The 17,500-nt window shown below is 38.4% G+C and overlaps 1 protein-coding gene across 3 annotated transcripts in view; it reads left to right on the plus strand.

The window, feature by feature from the left end:
* The window catches only part of ppp1r1c (protein phosphatase 1, regulatory (inhibitor) subunit 1C), a 28,638-nt gene extending 14,679 nt beyond the window's left edge, over nucleotides 1–13,959 (plus strand). For 2 of the 3 annotated variants that reach the window (XM_058391855.1, XM_058391856.1), the window contains 3 exons: nucleotides 8,400–8,591; nucleotides 12,310–12,456; nucleotides 13,436–13,959. In XM_058391855.1, the coding sequence (XP_058247838.1) occupies nucleotides 8,400–8,591; nucleotides 12,310–12,456; nucleotides 13,436–13,527 (431 nt within the window). In that variant the 3' untranslated portion in view covers nucleotides 13,528–13,959. The other variant, XM_058391857.1, reaches the window with a different exon arrangement.
* Nucleotides 13,960–17,500: the final 3,541 nt, after the last annotated feature.

Raw genomic sequence — 17,500 nt, forward strand, 5'->3', positions numbered from 1 at the left:
GAAGGAAAACTGATGTCTACCCTCTTCTGCATACATGCTTGGCTAGTCTCACTGTGATTGACAGAGTAAGCTTTCCTGTCCCTCCCACTTTAGACAGCATGGTCAATGTTGCTTGTTTGGGCCTCGGCCATGTTGGGGATTTGACCCACCTCATGATAATTTCTATTAAATAAATTATTTTCTACTAGTGTCCTAGTTTTAATCACTACAACCCTTTGTTAAAGAAGTAGTTATTTTGTAAACAGACTGCTGATCCACTGTGGTCTGCATGCGTGGGTTCGAATCCCACCCACATCACATATCTTGGAGCATTGGTAGCTCTAGTGGTTAAAGCTCTGTGTTGTTGATCAGAAGGTTGGGGTTCAAGCCCCAGCACTTCCAAGCTGCCTCTGTTGGGCAATTGAGCAAGTCCCTTAAACCCTCTCTGCTTCTGAGGTGCTGTATCATAGCTGCCCCTGTGCTCTTACCCCAACTTCCTCAGCTGGGATATGCGAAGAAAAGAATTCCACTGGGCTGTAATATGTGTGGAGATAAAATAAAGTCTTTTGCGCAGCAGGACTCATTTGTGTCAATGAACATGATCTTTTTATATCCTCAAAGCTTCACATTAAAGTAAAAAGAAGACTTTTTTGTTGCATAGTATCAACCTAAACCTTTCAACAATGCCTCTCCTAGTCATATCTGTATCTGTTCAGAACACATTATCTATCCAGACCCTATTATGTGTTTATACATCTCCAGGTTTTGGAAAGTTTGTTTTGTTGAAAATTTGAGTCTTATGAAGTGTTTTCTCATTTTAGTTCACTTTAGTTCTGTTCGTTCTCTAGAATAGGAGTGGTCTCTTGCAGGATGAATTTTCTCCATCTGAGCTCCCTCACCATGACATATGCTATGACGTTCCCACTTCTCAACCTAATTGAGGATCTATAGTATGTGGGAATTTTGAGTTCTTTACAGCATTTGGCAGACACCGTTATCCAGAACAACCTAAATTAATACAACTGAGCAGCTGAGGTTAAGAGCCTTGAGCAGCGGCAGTTTGGTGGTCCTGGGATTTCAGCACACAGATTTCCTTTCTGTTCCTTCTATTGTACACTGACTGAAGAAAATGTTTTGGAAAACGGTGTTTATCAATCCACAGCTGTGTAGAATATGTGCAGATGTGCAGTGAAGCTGTTCTCATAGTGGCCCAATTCCTTACTAGGACACAGATCACACTCTGTGGATATGAACTGACCCTAACTGTAGCAAACCATCTGCAACACACACACACACACACAGTGAAAAACAGACAGCAGCAGTACACCATGTGCAGTTTATTCTGCATCATCTGCATCCTAGATTCAAAACTGTATCCTAACAAGCAGCACTTCCTTAGCGTGTGATGTACACTTCACTGTGTTGATTCGTCTTTCTGTTTACTTTCTCCATTTCCCCTTCATACTGTGCACATTTCATCCCTGACAGATTGCAGGCGTCTTCTCTTTATCCTGCCTAATTTAAGTCGAGACTTTCTAAGACAAGCAGATCTTGGAGATTTTTGATCCTTAAATATATCAGAGAACTAAAAAATCACGAGCGGTGGTAGTTTTATGTTTGTCAGCTTTGACGGGAAGACGTTTTGCAAACCCTCATTAAATAACACTGTTCATAATGTTCATGTGTCTGTTACAATGTACTCGGTTGTCAGAGTACACGAGTACAATCAGGCTTTACAATCTTTTATCTCAGGATGTTTCTCGCTCAGCTTGGCTGATCCATAAATCAGTTAAAATCAGCTTTGTATCTTGTACCTTCTCTTTCTCCTGTTTATAATATTACCCATTTTCTTTTCTTTCTTTTTTTTACTCCTTTAATTATCCACAATCAAGAAGATCTGTGAGCACAGGAAAAACTTTTCATCAACATTGGTGTTTATGCTGCTAATAACTTAATAAATATATTAAATTGAATGAATCACTTGATCTGATCAGGTAGATTAATATTTGTACTTGATCAAATTTGTGCAATATCCCATTCAAATTTTATTTCTATTATTATACAGATATATTTAGCTGTTAATTTTCGAATTCTTTTCTATTTTCATTTTGCATACATCTATATTTAAAAGGGCGTAAGCTCTTCAGATCACACTGTTCCTATGTGCAGTACTGTTCAGTGTAATAACTAGCTGCTTTTTCTTTATATCTCAGTTGAACAATTCCATCTAATCAGGTACTTCAGTATCTGTGCTCCATTCTATTCATTTTTTATCCTTCATTCTTTGTTATTCTGGGGTTTTTTTAACACTAGGAAGGAGAGACAGCTCTATCTATCTAATCTATCTATGATGGACCGGAAAAACATATTGTGAAGCTTTACAATGCATTTTATATCCGCTTTGTTATAAGATCAAAAGAGCTGAACAAGGTCAATGGGACGGGATGCTGTGAACAGAACAGCGCAGGGGCCAGTGAAGGCAGTGAAGTGGACGTAGGAAGGGCCGTGACAGAGCCATTTCCTGGAATGGACGGACTAATCCACATTAGCGAGGCTTATCGATCAGCCGGTGCAGATGCATCATTTCAGAGTGCTGGACTTAAATGGGCAGGCAAGCTGAGCGTGGCAAAACTCTCAGTAATGAGGAAAGAGTCAGCAGCAGCAGCAGCAAACACACAGCTTCAGTGTCGGCTGACTTTCAAGCAAATGCAGCGCTGTGCTAGCTTGTATTATAGCAATCACATTATTTAGCATTTTAGAACCTTGCCGTTTCCTTCAAATCAACAACTATGCACTATAGATCATGTACTCGATTTTTTACCTGGATTTTTGTAGATTTATCATCTTAAATGAGCGCTAGATGAAGAAGCTGCCAGAACAACCCATTAGAGGAACTTAAAAATGACTTCCAGTAACTGTCTCCTCACTATTTTCCATCTGTAGCGTAGCAGTGTTCAGCAATTTTTTTTATATTTAAAGCCCTTAAATACGTGGCTTAATATGTTGTATAACGTAAAACAGACCACAGCCACAATGTATTATTCAAAGTAATAATTATATAAAAATTAACACTTCTCATTGCTTATAGTTGTGAAGTTTTTAGCTGTTGTGGTGATTTTGTTGATTGGTGTCATATCCTTATTCCTGGAATATTATCGGAATGATCCTACTTCCCAATTCTGATGTAATCATGAACGTCATGTTCGAATGCTTTGTTGTCGGAGAGAACACGAAACACAAAACAATGCCAGGTTCATTCATACATATTTACAGAAATTTGGAAAATGAACACTAACTTTTCTTGGATGTCCAATGGGAAAATTTAGTATTTTGGTAAATTTTTGGTTGGTCATCATTTTTGGAATCTTGTCTGTTTTTGGTTTGTATTAATCTTAATGGTTAAGGTAAGGTGGGGTACACAGAGGCTGGAGTTTGGTGTTCAATTCCCCCTCCTGTGCTTTATGGGTTTCCTTTGGATACTCCGGTTTCCTCCCCCAGTCTAAAGACTTGTTGAAGGCTGACTGGCAATTCTAAACTTGTCCATACTGTGTGTGTGTGTGTGTGTGTGCAATTGTTTGACTGAATTCAGTAGGATAGGCTCCTTATTCCCTATGACCCTGTGTAGGATAAACAGTACAAAGAATAGAGGGATCGATTCGTGGACAGGATAGTGGTCAAAATGAAAAATCATAAACTTTCACTTTGGCCAAAATCCAGACATCCCATTAACATGAGCAAAGATGCTTCTTCAAACATCAAAGACAATCAAGGAAATCGACTATCTTTATTTGGTATAATCTTTCAGAAACATTCAGATAGCTAAACAGGTCACAATGCATGACAAAGTGCCCAAAAAGATCCAGACTCTATCCATCTTCGAGTCACATTGTTCTCATATGTGGAGTTAGCATGATTAGAAAACCTATTTCCTCCTTATAGAATCTAATTAAGGACCAACACAGGAAGTTGGCTGACACAGGAAGCAGATTGCCATCTCACACATAATTAAGGAGATTGTTCCAGCTAACTAGCATTAGCTTAATTTCTTAATAATTTATAATCCAAAAGCATTAATGGTGTTTAATTGATGAATGATGGAAACATACTCCTCTTCCACATACGTTGAGGTTGAAACTATTTCTCCATGGAATATGGTCAAGGCTACATGTGTTACCGCCAAGCTGCTAGCTAATTAGCTAAAGGGAAGCTGGATGGTCTCGGGCAGAGGTCATGGGTCAGCAGGCAGGATGGAAGCCAGAAGACATCTCAGAAGACAAGACAAAAGCAGTAGAGGCTTTAAACGAATTAAAGCACAAACCTGATCGTAGCGTTCGGCTGGTGTTTCTGAGAGACGCCCCATCTGAGAACAGTGGTATATAGGAGGGGCAGGTGGGAGTGGATGACGAGCCTGTTCTCTTCCATTGAATCTATGTTTCTATAAGAAAGGGTTTCAGCGATGAGGTAATGAATGCAGGGTGCTTTTTCACTCATTTTCTTCCATTCAGCATATTCTACTTTATCTCAATGAGATTCCTCATACTAACCACAACCAGAGTCAATCAATAGCCACTAATATTCATCTCCATTAGGCCAATACCCCTTACTAGATCAAGTAATCCTATAGCATTGCTATTTATAGATGTTAAAACGGCATATGATAAGGTTTCAGAGTCTAGATTTAGTTCTCGATCGCCTTAGTAACTGCATCGAAATGCTCTAAAATACATCCGTCATCATAAATACATAGACAGATAGGTCTACTGTGTCATTTCCATAGACGTACTAGACAAGGAAGAGCATTATCACCAGCATTATTACAGCTTTTTTATGAAACTACCTCACAATCAAAAAGAACAAATGATATCATTACAGAATCAGACTCTATGCTGATGATATATTACTGTACATAAAGAATCCATCATCCGTACTCCCAGAAGTCAGTGATCTGATTAGCAACTTTAGCAAAGCGTCTGGCAACTCCATTAAACCGGTTGAAATCTGAGATTGTGCCTGTAGCTAAACTGAAATATGGTGCTTGTGTTGAGCTTTTAGCTTCTAAACAAACTACCTTATCTTATGAGTATCTGCAATAACATACAGACACAATTCTAACAGCAAGGGGGACAGGTTGAACACTGTTTTTCAAAGTAGGAAACTGGTGTGAAAATGTCAAAAAATATAATTTGTTATTTTGTTTGTTTATTTGGTAACCAGATAGTTTGATGAAAACTAGGTTAATTAGCAAGCTAGCCAAATTGTGGCATGTATTTACATCCATTAAGCTAATGAACCTTAATTAGGTCATGATGAAACTTATCAGGTAGCACAATGACATTGGACCAGCTTTGGCAGGATTGGTGTGAAAAGTTTTTGTAACACTAGGTCAATATTGCCTCAGCCTTGTCTTCTCGAATTTGTCCAACACAACCCAAATGAAACTAATTAAAGTGTTAGCATCTCTGGTTTGCTCCCAGATATGCTAACTCTAATGCAACTCATAAGATGTAATGTATGCTGGATGTTGTAGCACAGTAGCCCTTGGTATGGTGAAAACACAAATAAAGGTGTAAGAATGCATGATTATCCCAATACTTCAGGAAGTTTTTATGAAATGGATTAGGTCTTTTGTCCTGCTTCTTTTGTTTCAGAATATTTTAATGAAAAGGCCAGCAAGCCAAAAAAAGATGTCCTAATCAGTGAACATCATTTATTATCAGATAATAGATAGAGACATGTAGAATGTAGTGGATCGACCTGTAGATGCTCTCAGTGGTTGTTCGTTCGGCCACAGTGGATCATCTGGTCCACATGTTTTATTTCGCACAGGTTTACAACAGGTTGATGCAACCATCCCATTATGTCCAGGTTTGGGACCAGCACTGAGAGTTAGCTCTTTTGTGGCAGGGTTGGCTCCCTGCCTGGGAATCCAACCTGGGTTGTGTCAATTGGCTGTTTCCGCTGGACCACCAGGAGACTTTCTTGTAGATGCTGTCAGTGTTAAATTATAATGTAAATCATGGGTGCCCTATCTCATCGCAAAGGGCTGGTGTGGGCTTTTTTTTTAGTCCAATCAATCAGGAACCTGATTCCACCTGTTTATTTAGTTGATCTTGGCTTTCACTTGCCTCGGGTGGGGTTTCTGCTGGAATAAAAACCTGCAACCACAGAACACATTGGACTCCCCTACTGAACACCTTTACATTATTTACTTTACAAAAACGACACTAATACACATTAAATTAAATTTGACGAACTGTTTTTTTTATCCGAAGTTCTAAACTAATAGCTAAATCCCAGCTTCTGCTTGCTCTTAATACAATAACCCATCCATGCTGTTAATTCATTATTTGCCTTGTTTTCCCTTTCCTTTACTGTTTGTTGTTATTTCTGATCTGTTTTCCACTATATGTTAACCCTGTGCAATTCCCTCCACAATCTTACTGACACAGTATACATGATCTCAAATGATACTTGTTCTACTGTGACAGAATGGTTACATTAACAAAAAGCAGCCATTCTGAGGAGTCATTCACCTTTTTAAGGTAAAAGCACAATTGTTTTCAGTTACTGTCCCTACCAGCTTTATCCACAGTTTGGTGCTACCACCACCATGCTTCACTGTTAGTGATAAACACTTTGTGCTTTGTTTTGGTCTCATCAGACCAAAGTAACCTTTTGTTCATAGTTGCTGAATCTTCAAATAGCCTTCTGGGCAAACTCCAAACTGACTTTCATTTTTGTACCAATAATGACTACCTCGTTAAGCTCTTAAGTTTTGTGGTATTCCTGTGGTGAACCACTTGTCCCAATTGAGCTGTGGATCCACACGTTTCTTGAAGTTACACTTAACCTCTTGGTTTAGGTGGTAAATATCTGAAGGTGTTTTGTCTATAGTCTGCAATATTTGTTTAAGAATCAATCCCATATAGATACTTTTCCTAAACCTTGACTTCAGACTAGCATTGATATCTCTTTAGTCTTCACACTCTTAAAAGAAACAGTTATATACAGAATCTAAAATAGTTCCGTATTTTGTATGGAACCCTGAGCGGTTCTTTATATAGTACCATTTTAACGGATTCATTGAAAAGAATTTCTCCCTCTTATTGAAGTATTTCAATCATTTCGGTGTGAATTATTTCACACATTTAATTAACTATTTGTTAATTAAATATCTTTTCTGAAATATGACGTTCGAAAACTTCTCAGCATTATCTACATGGAGATAAAATCCCCCAAAGTAATGGCACTCATTTCCTTATATATTTTTTGAATTACAGGGAAAAAGATTCTATTGGGCAAGTACAGAACCTCAGGGTTCTACATAGATATTTTAATAGCACTCAAGTGAACTCAGCTTATTTGACTCTGAAGGTGACAGAACTAATTCAGGGAGTTTATAGCCAGCAGCCTGTGCAATCATAAATGTTTTTCTTTATAAATATTTATAAAATAGACCTCAAACCCCTTTGGCCTTCCTCTTTGCCTCCTGCCTGGCAGCTTCATGTCCAACATTCTCCTACCAATATACTCACTCTCCCTCCTCTGAACATGTCCAAACCATCTTAATCTGACCTCCCTAACTCTGTCCCCCAAATGTCCAACATGAACTGTCCCTCTGATGTACTCGTTCCTAATCCTGTCCAACCGTGTCACTCCCAAAGAGAACCTCAACATCTTCAGCTCTGCTACCTCCAGCAGTGAGTCCTGTCTCTTCCTTAAACCATACAGCATGGCCGGTATCACCACTGTCTTGTACACCTTCCCCTTGATTCTTGCTGATATTTTTCTATCAAAATGATTCATAAAATATATTTCCCCAATAAAATCTATTTCACTTTCAGGTTGTATATATATATATATATATATAATTTTTTTAAGTTTATGAATGTTGATAAATGAATGCAAGGCACTTTATTGAAAAGCTACTGAATTTCTGTGGTATATATGCACAGAATGTGCTACTATCAGCTTCCATTTGGGTGTCTCTTCATCAGAAAGAGGAAGCCCGCGGGCCTTGCGCATGAGAGCAGTGTCGGATTTCAGCGTATTATAGCACAGTGTAGATACGTAGCCAGGAAATATGCTGCCTTTGTCAAAATCCTGACGCCTGATGGAGTCTGCTTTCCATAACACGTTCTCCATCTTTTACCATATCATATAGTGGCTATTAAATGTAGACATACAGTGTATGAACTGTTCATTTATATGTAGGGACGGAGTCATTAATAAGAAGACAATCTCGTATCTTGTATGCATATCATATTTCTCTGAACAAATGTAATTGTAAATGTTAAAAGCTAGAAACTTGGTTATAAAGAGTCGATATAGTCCTGCTATACTCTCACAGAGTTTGGCCTCAAGCTCCATGTCCTTGGCGATGTGCTGTATGTGTCTATGTGTGTGTGTATCGAGCGCAGAACTGCAGTTGGTGGTGGAGCAGCACTTTCAGAGACACGAGCAGATGGAGGCGGGGCTCTCTGACAGCCCAGACACGCCCAGTCCAATCGCAGCACAGCAGCCCAATGGTGCCGAAGCCCAGTGGGCCAGTCACAGCTCCTCAGAGTCTTATGTCAGTTGTGATGGACAGGCAGGGAGCAGTGAGGAGGGGGGTAAGTGGAGATCAGAGCAGAAATAAAAAATTCATTTCCATCAGTCTCGAAAACATCATAAAAATTAGTGTCTTTCTTTATAGAATGTGCTCTAGGGATGTCAGTTTAAAGAAAGGTTTGATTTATATATTTACAGGTCCAAAAGTCTGAGTGCACTACCATTAACTGTATTTCTGCCATTGTTGAAAAAACGTTTTAAATTTTAGTAATATTTTTCAGTTACATTGTCCAAAAGACTTAGGGTTTGGTGGTTAGGGTAAGTGGTTGAGGTTAGGGTAGGTATTAAGGGTTAGGTTTAATATTAAGGGTTAGGGTTGTTGTTAGGGTTAGGGTTTGTATTAGAGGTTAGGTTTGGTATTAGGGGTTAGGATTGGTATTAGGGTAGGGTTAGTATTAGAGGTTAGGTTTGGTGTTAGGTGTTAGAGTAGGGATAGGGTTGGTATTAGCGGTTAGGGTTGATATTAGGGGTTAGGGTTGGTATTAGGGGTTAGGGTTGGTATTCGAGGTTAGGGTTGGTATTAGGGTAGGGTTAGTATTAGAGGTTAGGTTTGGTGTTAGGTGTTAGAGTAGGGATAGGGTTGGTATTAGTTAAGTTAATTCAGGTATTAGTGGAGGATTATTCATATACTGTTATTGTGAAAGAAAAAATCATTTCACTGAACCTTCACTGAGTCTTCTTTCTGTCTCTTTCTCTCTTTCTCTTCCTTACTTTGATTTAACGTTACCCTTCTTTTCCAAAAAACCATATATTTTTGTTTGTTTGTCATTCTTTTGGTACGGTTATGCAGGAGAGACATCAGAGACGTCAGCGTGCCGACAGAAAAGTGCGTCCAGTCCTTCGTCTGTCTCGCGATAACCTTATCCGTCATCCCGATGGCCCGAGCTGTGTATCTTCTTCCTTGTAGCTGTTGTATACAATCCTTCAGAAATTCTTTCTACACCTATCTTTCTGTATACTTGCTATACTTACACTCTACTTTTACCAATATTCATGTTGATTACCTCGACAAAGGTTCTCTGTCTTTTCTCGATATGCTTGTTCTCGATTCAGCCTTGCACAGAACATGATCATGATGTACGTATGATTTCGCATAGTCACGTAATAATCCCAGTGTATCAGTGGATCAGTATGAAAAGCTCGCACAACAATAAAACACCATGGGTCACTGCATCTGCTTGCAAATTCATAAACATATTACGGCTCTTTCAGGGAAAATTTCAGGCATTTCTGTCACATCTTCTCCGAATTCACATTTCAGTCATCCACATTGTGCAGAGTGACTCATGTCCCTGTATCACTGTATCAACAAAGAGCATGAAGAACATTTGCTCAGCCAATCACAAACAAGCTTACAAATCTGTCTATTGGTTTTAATTATATAATAAGTAAATACACAAGGAATAAAACACAACACAGGGGCATGCTGTTATACGAAAATAATCAATGATAGGAAGTCACTGTTTTCCAATAACAGCACATTAGAAGTGTTTTATTTCTTGTGTGCAGCCAGGCCAAACGTGTAAAAAGGTGGCAGTGTCATATTTACTTTTTTAATATACGTTATAGCAGCTATAAATAGTCTTTTTCTTCATTTGCATAACAAACTTGGGTGAGTCTCAATCAGCTCCCTAGTCCACTACTCAGGATCAGGGAATTGGCCATATTAAGGGCTCTCTCTCTCTCTCTCTCTCTCTCTCTCTGTCTCTCTCTCTGTCTCTCTCTCTCACAATCACAAAATCCTTTCAGTGCACAGTTTGTTCCCTAATAATTCCACTATCCCACAAAAACAAGGGATCATCAATGCGCACTATGTTCCCTTACTGGAAATGATGAGCTCATATTTTCAGCTCTCAGCTCAAAAAACACAGGGCGGATAACCTCTGAGTCAACTTCTACCAATGAAAGTTGCTTGTTATCATTGTTGTAGTGCTCGAATAATTACTTTTTATTTAAGTCTAATTATTTAAGTCTAATCACTATATTCTTTAGTGATTTGACAAAATCGCCTAGCGAGTCTACGATCCTCTTTCAAATTATTTTCGTCACAGAAATGATTTTTCATTATTTTCAGATCACGTAGTTTATGTATCACCGGAATTTGAGTCATCATTGTGTAGTGAGAGTCTTTACCAGTGCCCCAACTTGTGTACAGGATATACTGATTCATCACTTAGCGAACTTGAGAGCTGATTTGAGACACACCCATTCTCTTCTGTTAATGCTTGGGAGGCTAATTACCCCGAGTTTAAGTGCTTGCTAGGAACTTACAAACTGAGTACCTGCAATTTCACAGCACATTACAGTCTGTTAGAGATGCCCTTTGTTGAATTTGTTAGGTTTTAATGTTGAATAAAAACATATTTTTAACTGTGGATTGTTCACATACATGTCCTTGTGAATTAGTTTGCCCAGCTTATATACTGTAACATTATAAACAAATGTTAGCAAAGCTAAGCTGATGTGATGTTTTTCTGTAGCTGGCTTGCTATTCTAACTGTTGCTAATGTTGTGTAATTAAAACCAGTAGCTGAAAAATTCATCTTAAGCATTAGACATATAACCTCAGACAGGATACTTATTTTTGCACCCCTGATCAATTTTTTTTTCATGGTTTAGATAAAAAAACAAATATTGGCATATTTTCTGGCAGATGAGTAGAAATGTTTTTGTGCAGAGTTCTGACTTTATTATGATTTATTTATGTACCAGGGTTCGGAAAACTGGAATGAATTAAATAAAGGTGATTTTTTTTAAGCTTGAAATGGAAGATGTTTGGTTTGGTGTGTTTACAGTCTTCTTCTGGAGTCTAGAGTTACAGTGGAACCTCGGCATATGAATGCCCTACTTTACGTATTTTTGCCTTAGGAATTGAAATTTTGCAAGAAATTTGCAATGGCATACAAAGCATTTTTGGCATACAAACGAACCGAACCGAACCGAACGCTGGCTAAGTTGCGTGTACGTCGGGGAGCCATTCAAAACTGGTTAGGGTCAGTGGAACGCCAAGCGAAGCCAACCAAAGCAAGTTTGCAATTTTTTTTTTCAGTCTGCGAAAGCTGTTAGGAAAGAATCAACCCACGATACCAATGTTGCATTCAAGAGCTAGGTGATTTTTCAGGCGTTTTTTTGTTGACAGATTGGTGGCGTGGGTGATCTGTTCTATTTTTAGCCCAAGCTTGGTGGCACGACTTCCTGTGAGGACCCTTGACATGGAATGATTGGCTTGGGTCAGTTCTTTGTAAGCAGCCATACAGTTTACATACACTTCGTACTGGTAACACTGGTCATATTTTTGGGCGTCTGGAACGGATTATTTGCATTTACACTACTTCTTATGGGAAAATTTGTTTTGCAATACGAATGTTTGCCTTAAGAACTCGACTCCAGAACAAATTTAATTCATATGCTGAGGTTCCACTGTATATTGTTGTAAGTGATAGACAAACACATTTGAATATTTTTTGTGTATTGGAATTCACATATATCAGGCTCAGATATTAAAGACAGTAAGTATAAACACAGTGATGATGATGATGATGATCACACACTAGACGGAAGCTCACTCGACACCTTGATGCTTTTGGGAGTTCAGGACCAGAAAGGTTCATGTAGATTGGTGGAAGGTTCTGGAAGGTTATTCCAGAGGTTCTGAATTGGCCTCGCTGGGCCAGATGGTGGTGTGTTCAGGTTTCACACTGTTTGTGTGCACTCCTGCAGGTAAAGATCAGTCCAACAAACAGAGATCTGGTCAGGAGGAAAGTCCTCATCTTCCCAAACACACTCATTCCCAACTGGACACGCTGTCCGAGGAGCCTACGGACAGAGATGCAGCAGACCAGCCGAGCACCACTGGTACACACACAGGTACAACACACACACACATTCATCACTTTGACCACTGCACTTTGTATTTAAGTGTTATACAACATCCATGAAACAAGTTAGGTCCTGTTATCACTTTAGTTAAAGCAGCTTTTGTTATAAACAAATAATTCTTTCTCCAGTATCTCTTTATTTTTTCTCTCCTCAAGCAACAGAGAAAACTTTAACATTCTGCACCCACACTGGAGACTCTTTCCAAAAATGCTAAATGAGCAATGCATCTCCTTAAAGAAAACCTATCACCATATCAACAGTGATATGTTTTGTAGTCCAAATCCATCGTACCATCAGTCAAGAGAGAGACACTGGGTAGGCTTTTTGGTGGGTGGGGCTTATTCTTTCTTCTCCCTGGTCAATTGGTGTCTGTGAGCTCATACATGGTGAAGAGGAATGGATGGATGAATGTAAGGATGGAAGGAAGGAGGAATGGGTGGGTGGATGGCTTGATGGATGGATGGAAGGTTGGAAGGATGGAAGGATGAATGGATGAATTGAAGGATGGATGGATGGACGGGTGTGCGTGTGGGTTGGGGGGTTTATGGATGGATGGACGGATGGATGGATGGAAGGTTGGAAGGATAATTGGATGGATGGATAGATGGATGAAGGGAAGGGTGAATGGATGGAAGGGTGGAGGGAAGGAAGGAGGGATGGATCGAAGGATGGATAGAACGATGGATGAAGAAAGGAAGGAAGTGTCTTAGACTTCAGATTCTTTGATTTCATAGCTGTCGTGATAGAAGGAAAAATTAAATAAAAATGAACTCCTTTTCAAATGGAGGGATGGAAGGATGGATGAATGGAAGGAAGGAAGGAAGGGTATTAGACTTCAGACTCTCTGATTTCTTAGCAGTCATGTGAACGACAGAAGGAAAAACAGAGGAAATAAAAATCAACTCCATTCAAATGACTCTTTTCCCAGAAATACAGGTTCCTCTAAATCTCACTGTTCCCTTTACAGAAGCCATGAAGAAACTTGAGGCAGGGTTTTCTTCAGCCTTTCAGGAGAAAGAAGAGACTTTCGCCGAGGATCAAGACACACAGGAGGAGTAACACGCTGATCACGGCTTTCTGGTCATGGCTTTATCGATTCCTGCCTTCTAAAACTGTTTATTAACCAGATTTCTTGTTACCTTTTTAGTCTTTTATACATCTGTAAACACATCTGTATAGAAACCAATAATATTATCAGGATATAATGTTCCTGTCCATAGCAGATAGAATGTTTTTCTACTGAACAAATGTCTTTCGTGTGCGTTTCCGTATCTACACCTGCGTGGCCTTTTTTTAAAAGTAGAGATCATACGGAAATGTACAGGCTGTAAAAATCGCAGTGCCATACCCAGCGTCGGTGTTTACTGAGAGGCGAGAAAACTGCTTCAGTGTTTAAACGTGTTATTGAATTAGTCATTAATTCCAACGTTGCTAGCTGAACGCCTTCTTTCTGAAACTTTTTACTGCTCATTAAACTTTCTATACGCTTCAGCAAGTTTATTCACCAACTACACATCTCCTAGGGATGTTTCTTCCTCCTTTATTTTAATCTGATGTTTTCAGTCTGTAAAATTCTAGCATTTGAGAAATTAGGATGCTAAATTTTTGATCCAGGTCAGAATCAGAACAGTTTATTATTGTTAAAACTAGATTTTGTTTCCAAAAGTTTCCAGAGAACCAGAAAGCTTTGGACAAAAGTCCTTCCTCTGATATATAAACTCTACAGCTTTTGGAGGTGAAACCAGATGATATCTGAAATGGGATATTTGTTTGCGAAAATGTGTTTAAAGCTCCAAGAGTGTAAATGTCGATATTAACACAGTAAAACACATTTATATTTATGGTATTTGGCAGACGCCCTTATCCAGAGCAACTTTTATCTCATTTTTATACGGCTGCGGGTTAAGAGCCTTGCTCAAGGGCCCAACAGCAGCAGCTTGGTATTAATCCAACACTGAGGTACCACATCCCACATGAGAACCACAAGTGTGTACAAATAATCAGGAATAATATCATAAATAACAAACAACAATTGATCGTGTGATTAGGCAGAGCTTCATATCTAGGTTTTGTATCTGTGTTCTATTACTTTTATAAGAATTTTATGCAAAAATATGGAACGAAAAGCAGCTAATGTTGTTTTAAATGCGTATTTTTGTGTATTGCCATGTTTTTCTACAACAAAAAAGATTCTTGTTGTGATGCAGCAAAGTATAATAAATAGATTTTGTTGAATCTGTAATATAGCTGCTAATATCATTATCAAATTTAGTAGAAAAAAGACATACTGATATGTAAAATATAGACTAAAAATTATGTAAAATTTAGACTACAAAATCTAATACTTTTACAGATCATTTTCATTCGAAAGATTCTTGTTATCTACTGTAGGAAAATACTTGTAAAGGCAGTTGGACCTGAGCACATTTGATCACATGACCTTCCGATCTGTAACACAAAACCTCGACCACCGAGCCACCACAACATGCGTGCATGTACCACTTCATGTTTCACTAACATTTACAATAAACTTAACCTCAGAGGTCAACACGAGGAGAAATTTAACCCTTCTCACCTCACCAGAAATCATTAGATATCCATTTACACATTGCATTGTAAACCAATCGCCCTGTTCTCATTCACTGTTTGTTTACAGTGCAATAATGAAAACTGTATTTTCCTGTAAAGCAAATGTTGTAAATCAACAGCATTATTATTTTTTTACAGTATACCTTCAAATTAAATATACAATTATTAAAGTGTAACTTCTTCAGTAACAGTATTTAACTGACTCATCTCGGTGCAAATGGAAAGTGCTCACAGCATGAGGAAGAAATTGTACTTCTAATTGATTTACCAGCACAGGAATGGATTTGTTATTAGCAGTGAGGATCATTAAGGGTATGGTAATATTATTTATATCATTTTTCACGTCATGGGACAGTTAAATCTGCTGCAAACCTCAGAGCCTCTCTCTTAGTGGACACATCACAGGGTGGTCCAGGGTCTTCTCCAATTACCTATTATTACTATAGACCCTTTTTGGGCCGACGTCACTGGCTGGAGGCAAAACAAAGGAAAAACTGGAGGCGGTCAATACAAACCAGTAGAGAGCTACATGAGGAACGCAGATGTCATCTTGTTGTGTTTTGTTTTGTTTTGTCTCTCTCTCTCTCTCTCTCCTGTCCCTTTCTGTCAAATACTTCACACAATATCATTTATCCTATTATTAGGCCATAGTTTTAACACACATGTATATGACTGCCATTTACTATTTTTACAGAGTAAATATCTCATCTGATCTATTTCTGATTAAACACAGGGAAATGGACAGAGCTACCTGATCATCTGATCTATTTCTGATTAAACACAGGGAAATGGACAGAGCTACCTGATCATCTGATCTATTTCTGATTAAACACAGGGAAATGGACAGAGCTACCTGATCATCTGATCTATTTCTGATTAAACACAGGGAAATGGACAGAGCTACCTGACTTTTTATGGCCATTTCTACTTCTTTGACATTTTTCTTCTTTGTCTTGGTTGTTAAACGCCACTAGAATCTTTTTATTTCTATTTGACTTTGAATCTTTCACCTGGCCGTCCTCACCTTCAAAACATGAATAAAACAACTATTCCCATGCTACAGTTTTGAAAATATTCATATATATTCACAATATTCACGATAAATTCATAACTGATTAGAAAAAATTTTTGAATAGTAATTCTAATAATCTCACACCATTCTTCTGAATCTGAACAAACACAGGCTAAATATGCGAGTATGTCTTCTAGTATTGTGGAATCTTTTCTCATTTCTGTGGTTAATGGGTTGAAGCAGCGAAGAGTAACAGAACTGTTACTTAGCAAACCTGCTACTTAGTTGTTACTTAGCAAACCTGCTACTTAGTTGTTACTTAGCAACCCTGTTACTTAGCTATTACTTAGCAACCATGTTACTTAGCTATTACTTAGCAACCATGTTACTTGGCTTTTACTTTGCAACCATGTTACTTAGCTATTACTTAGCAACCATGTTACTTAGCTATTACTTAGCAACCATGTTACTTGGCTTTTACTTTGCAACCATGTTACTTAGCTATTACTTAGCAACCATGTTACTTAGCTATTACTTAGCAACCATGTTACTTGGCTTTTACTTTGCAACCATGTTACTTAGCTATTACTTAGCAACCATGTTACTTAGCTATTACTTAGCAACCATGTTACTTGGCTTTTACTTTGCAACCATGTTACTTAGCTATTACTTAGCAACCATGTTACTTAGCTATTACTTAGCAACCATGTTACTTAGCTATTACTTAGCAACCATGTTACTTGGCTTTTACTTTGTAACCATGTTACTTAGTTGTTACTTAGCAACCATGTTACTTAGCTATTACTTAGCAACCATGTTACTTGGCTTTTACATTGCAACCCTGTTACTTAGTTGTTACTTAGCAACCCTGTTACTTGGTTGTTACTTAGCAACCATGTTACTTAATTGTTACTCAGCAACCCTGTTACTTAGCAACCCTGTTACTTAGCTGTTACTTTGCAACCCTGTTACCTAGCTGTTACTTAGCAACCCTGTTACTTAGCAGTCATGTTACTTAGCTGTTACTCAGCAACCCTGTTACTTAGCTGTTACTATGCAACCCTGTTACTTAGCTGCTACTTAGTAACCCTGTTACCTAGCTGTTACTTAGCAACCCTTTTACTTAGCTGTTACTTTGCAACCCTGTTACTTAGAAACCCTGTTACTTAGCTGCTACTTAGCAACCCTGTTACCTAGCTGTTACTTAGCAACCCTGTTACTTAGCAGCCCTGTTACTTAGCTGCTACTTAGTAACCCTGTTACCTAACTGTTAGCAACCCTTTTACTTAGCTGTTACATAGCAATCCTTTTACTTAGCTGTTACATAGCAATCCTTTTACTTAGCTGTTACTTAGCAACCTTCAGTCATCACAATGATGCAGATTTGCTGAAACCATGCTATTGGGTCTAGAACGCATTTCAATCAATCAG

The sequence above is a fragment of the Hemibagrus wyckioides genome, linkage group LG06 (genome assembly GCF_019097595.1).
Source record: "Hemibagrus wyckioides isolate EC202008001 linkage group LG06, SWU_Hwy_1.0, whole genome shotgun sequence".
Classification (NCBI taxonomy): domain Eukaryota; kingdom Metazoa; phylum Chordata; class Actinopteri; order Siluriformes; family Bagridae; genus Hemibagrus; species Hemibagrus wyckioides.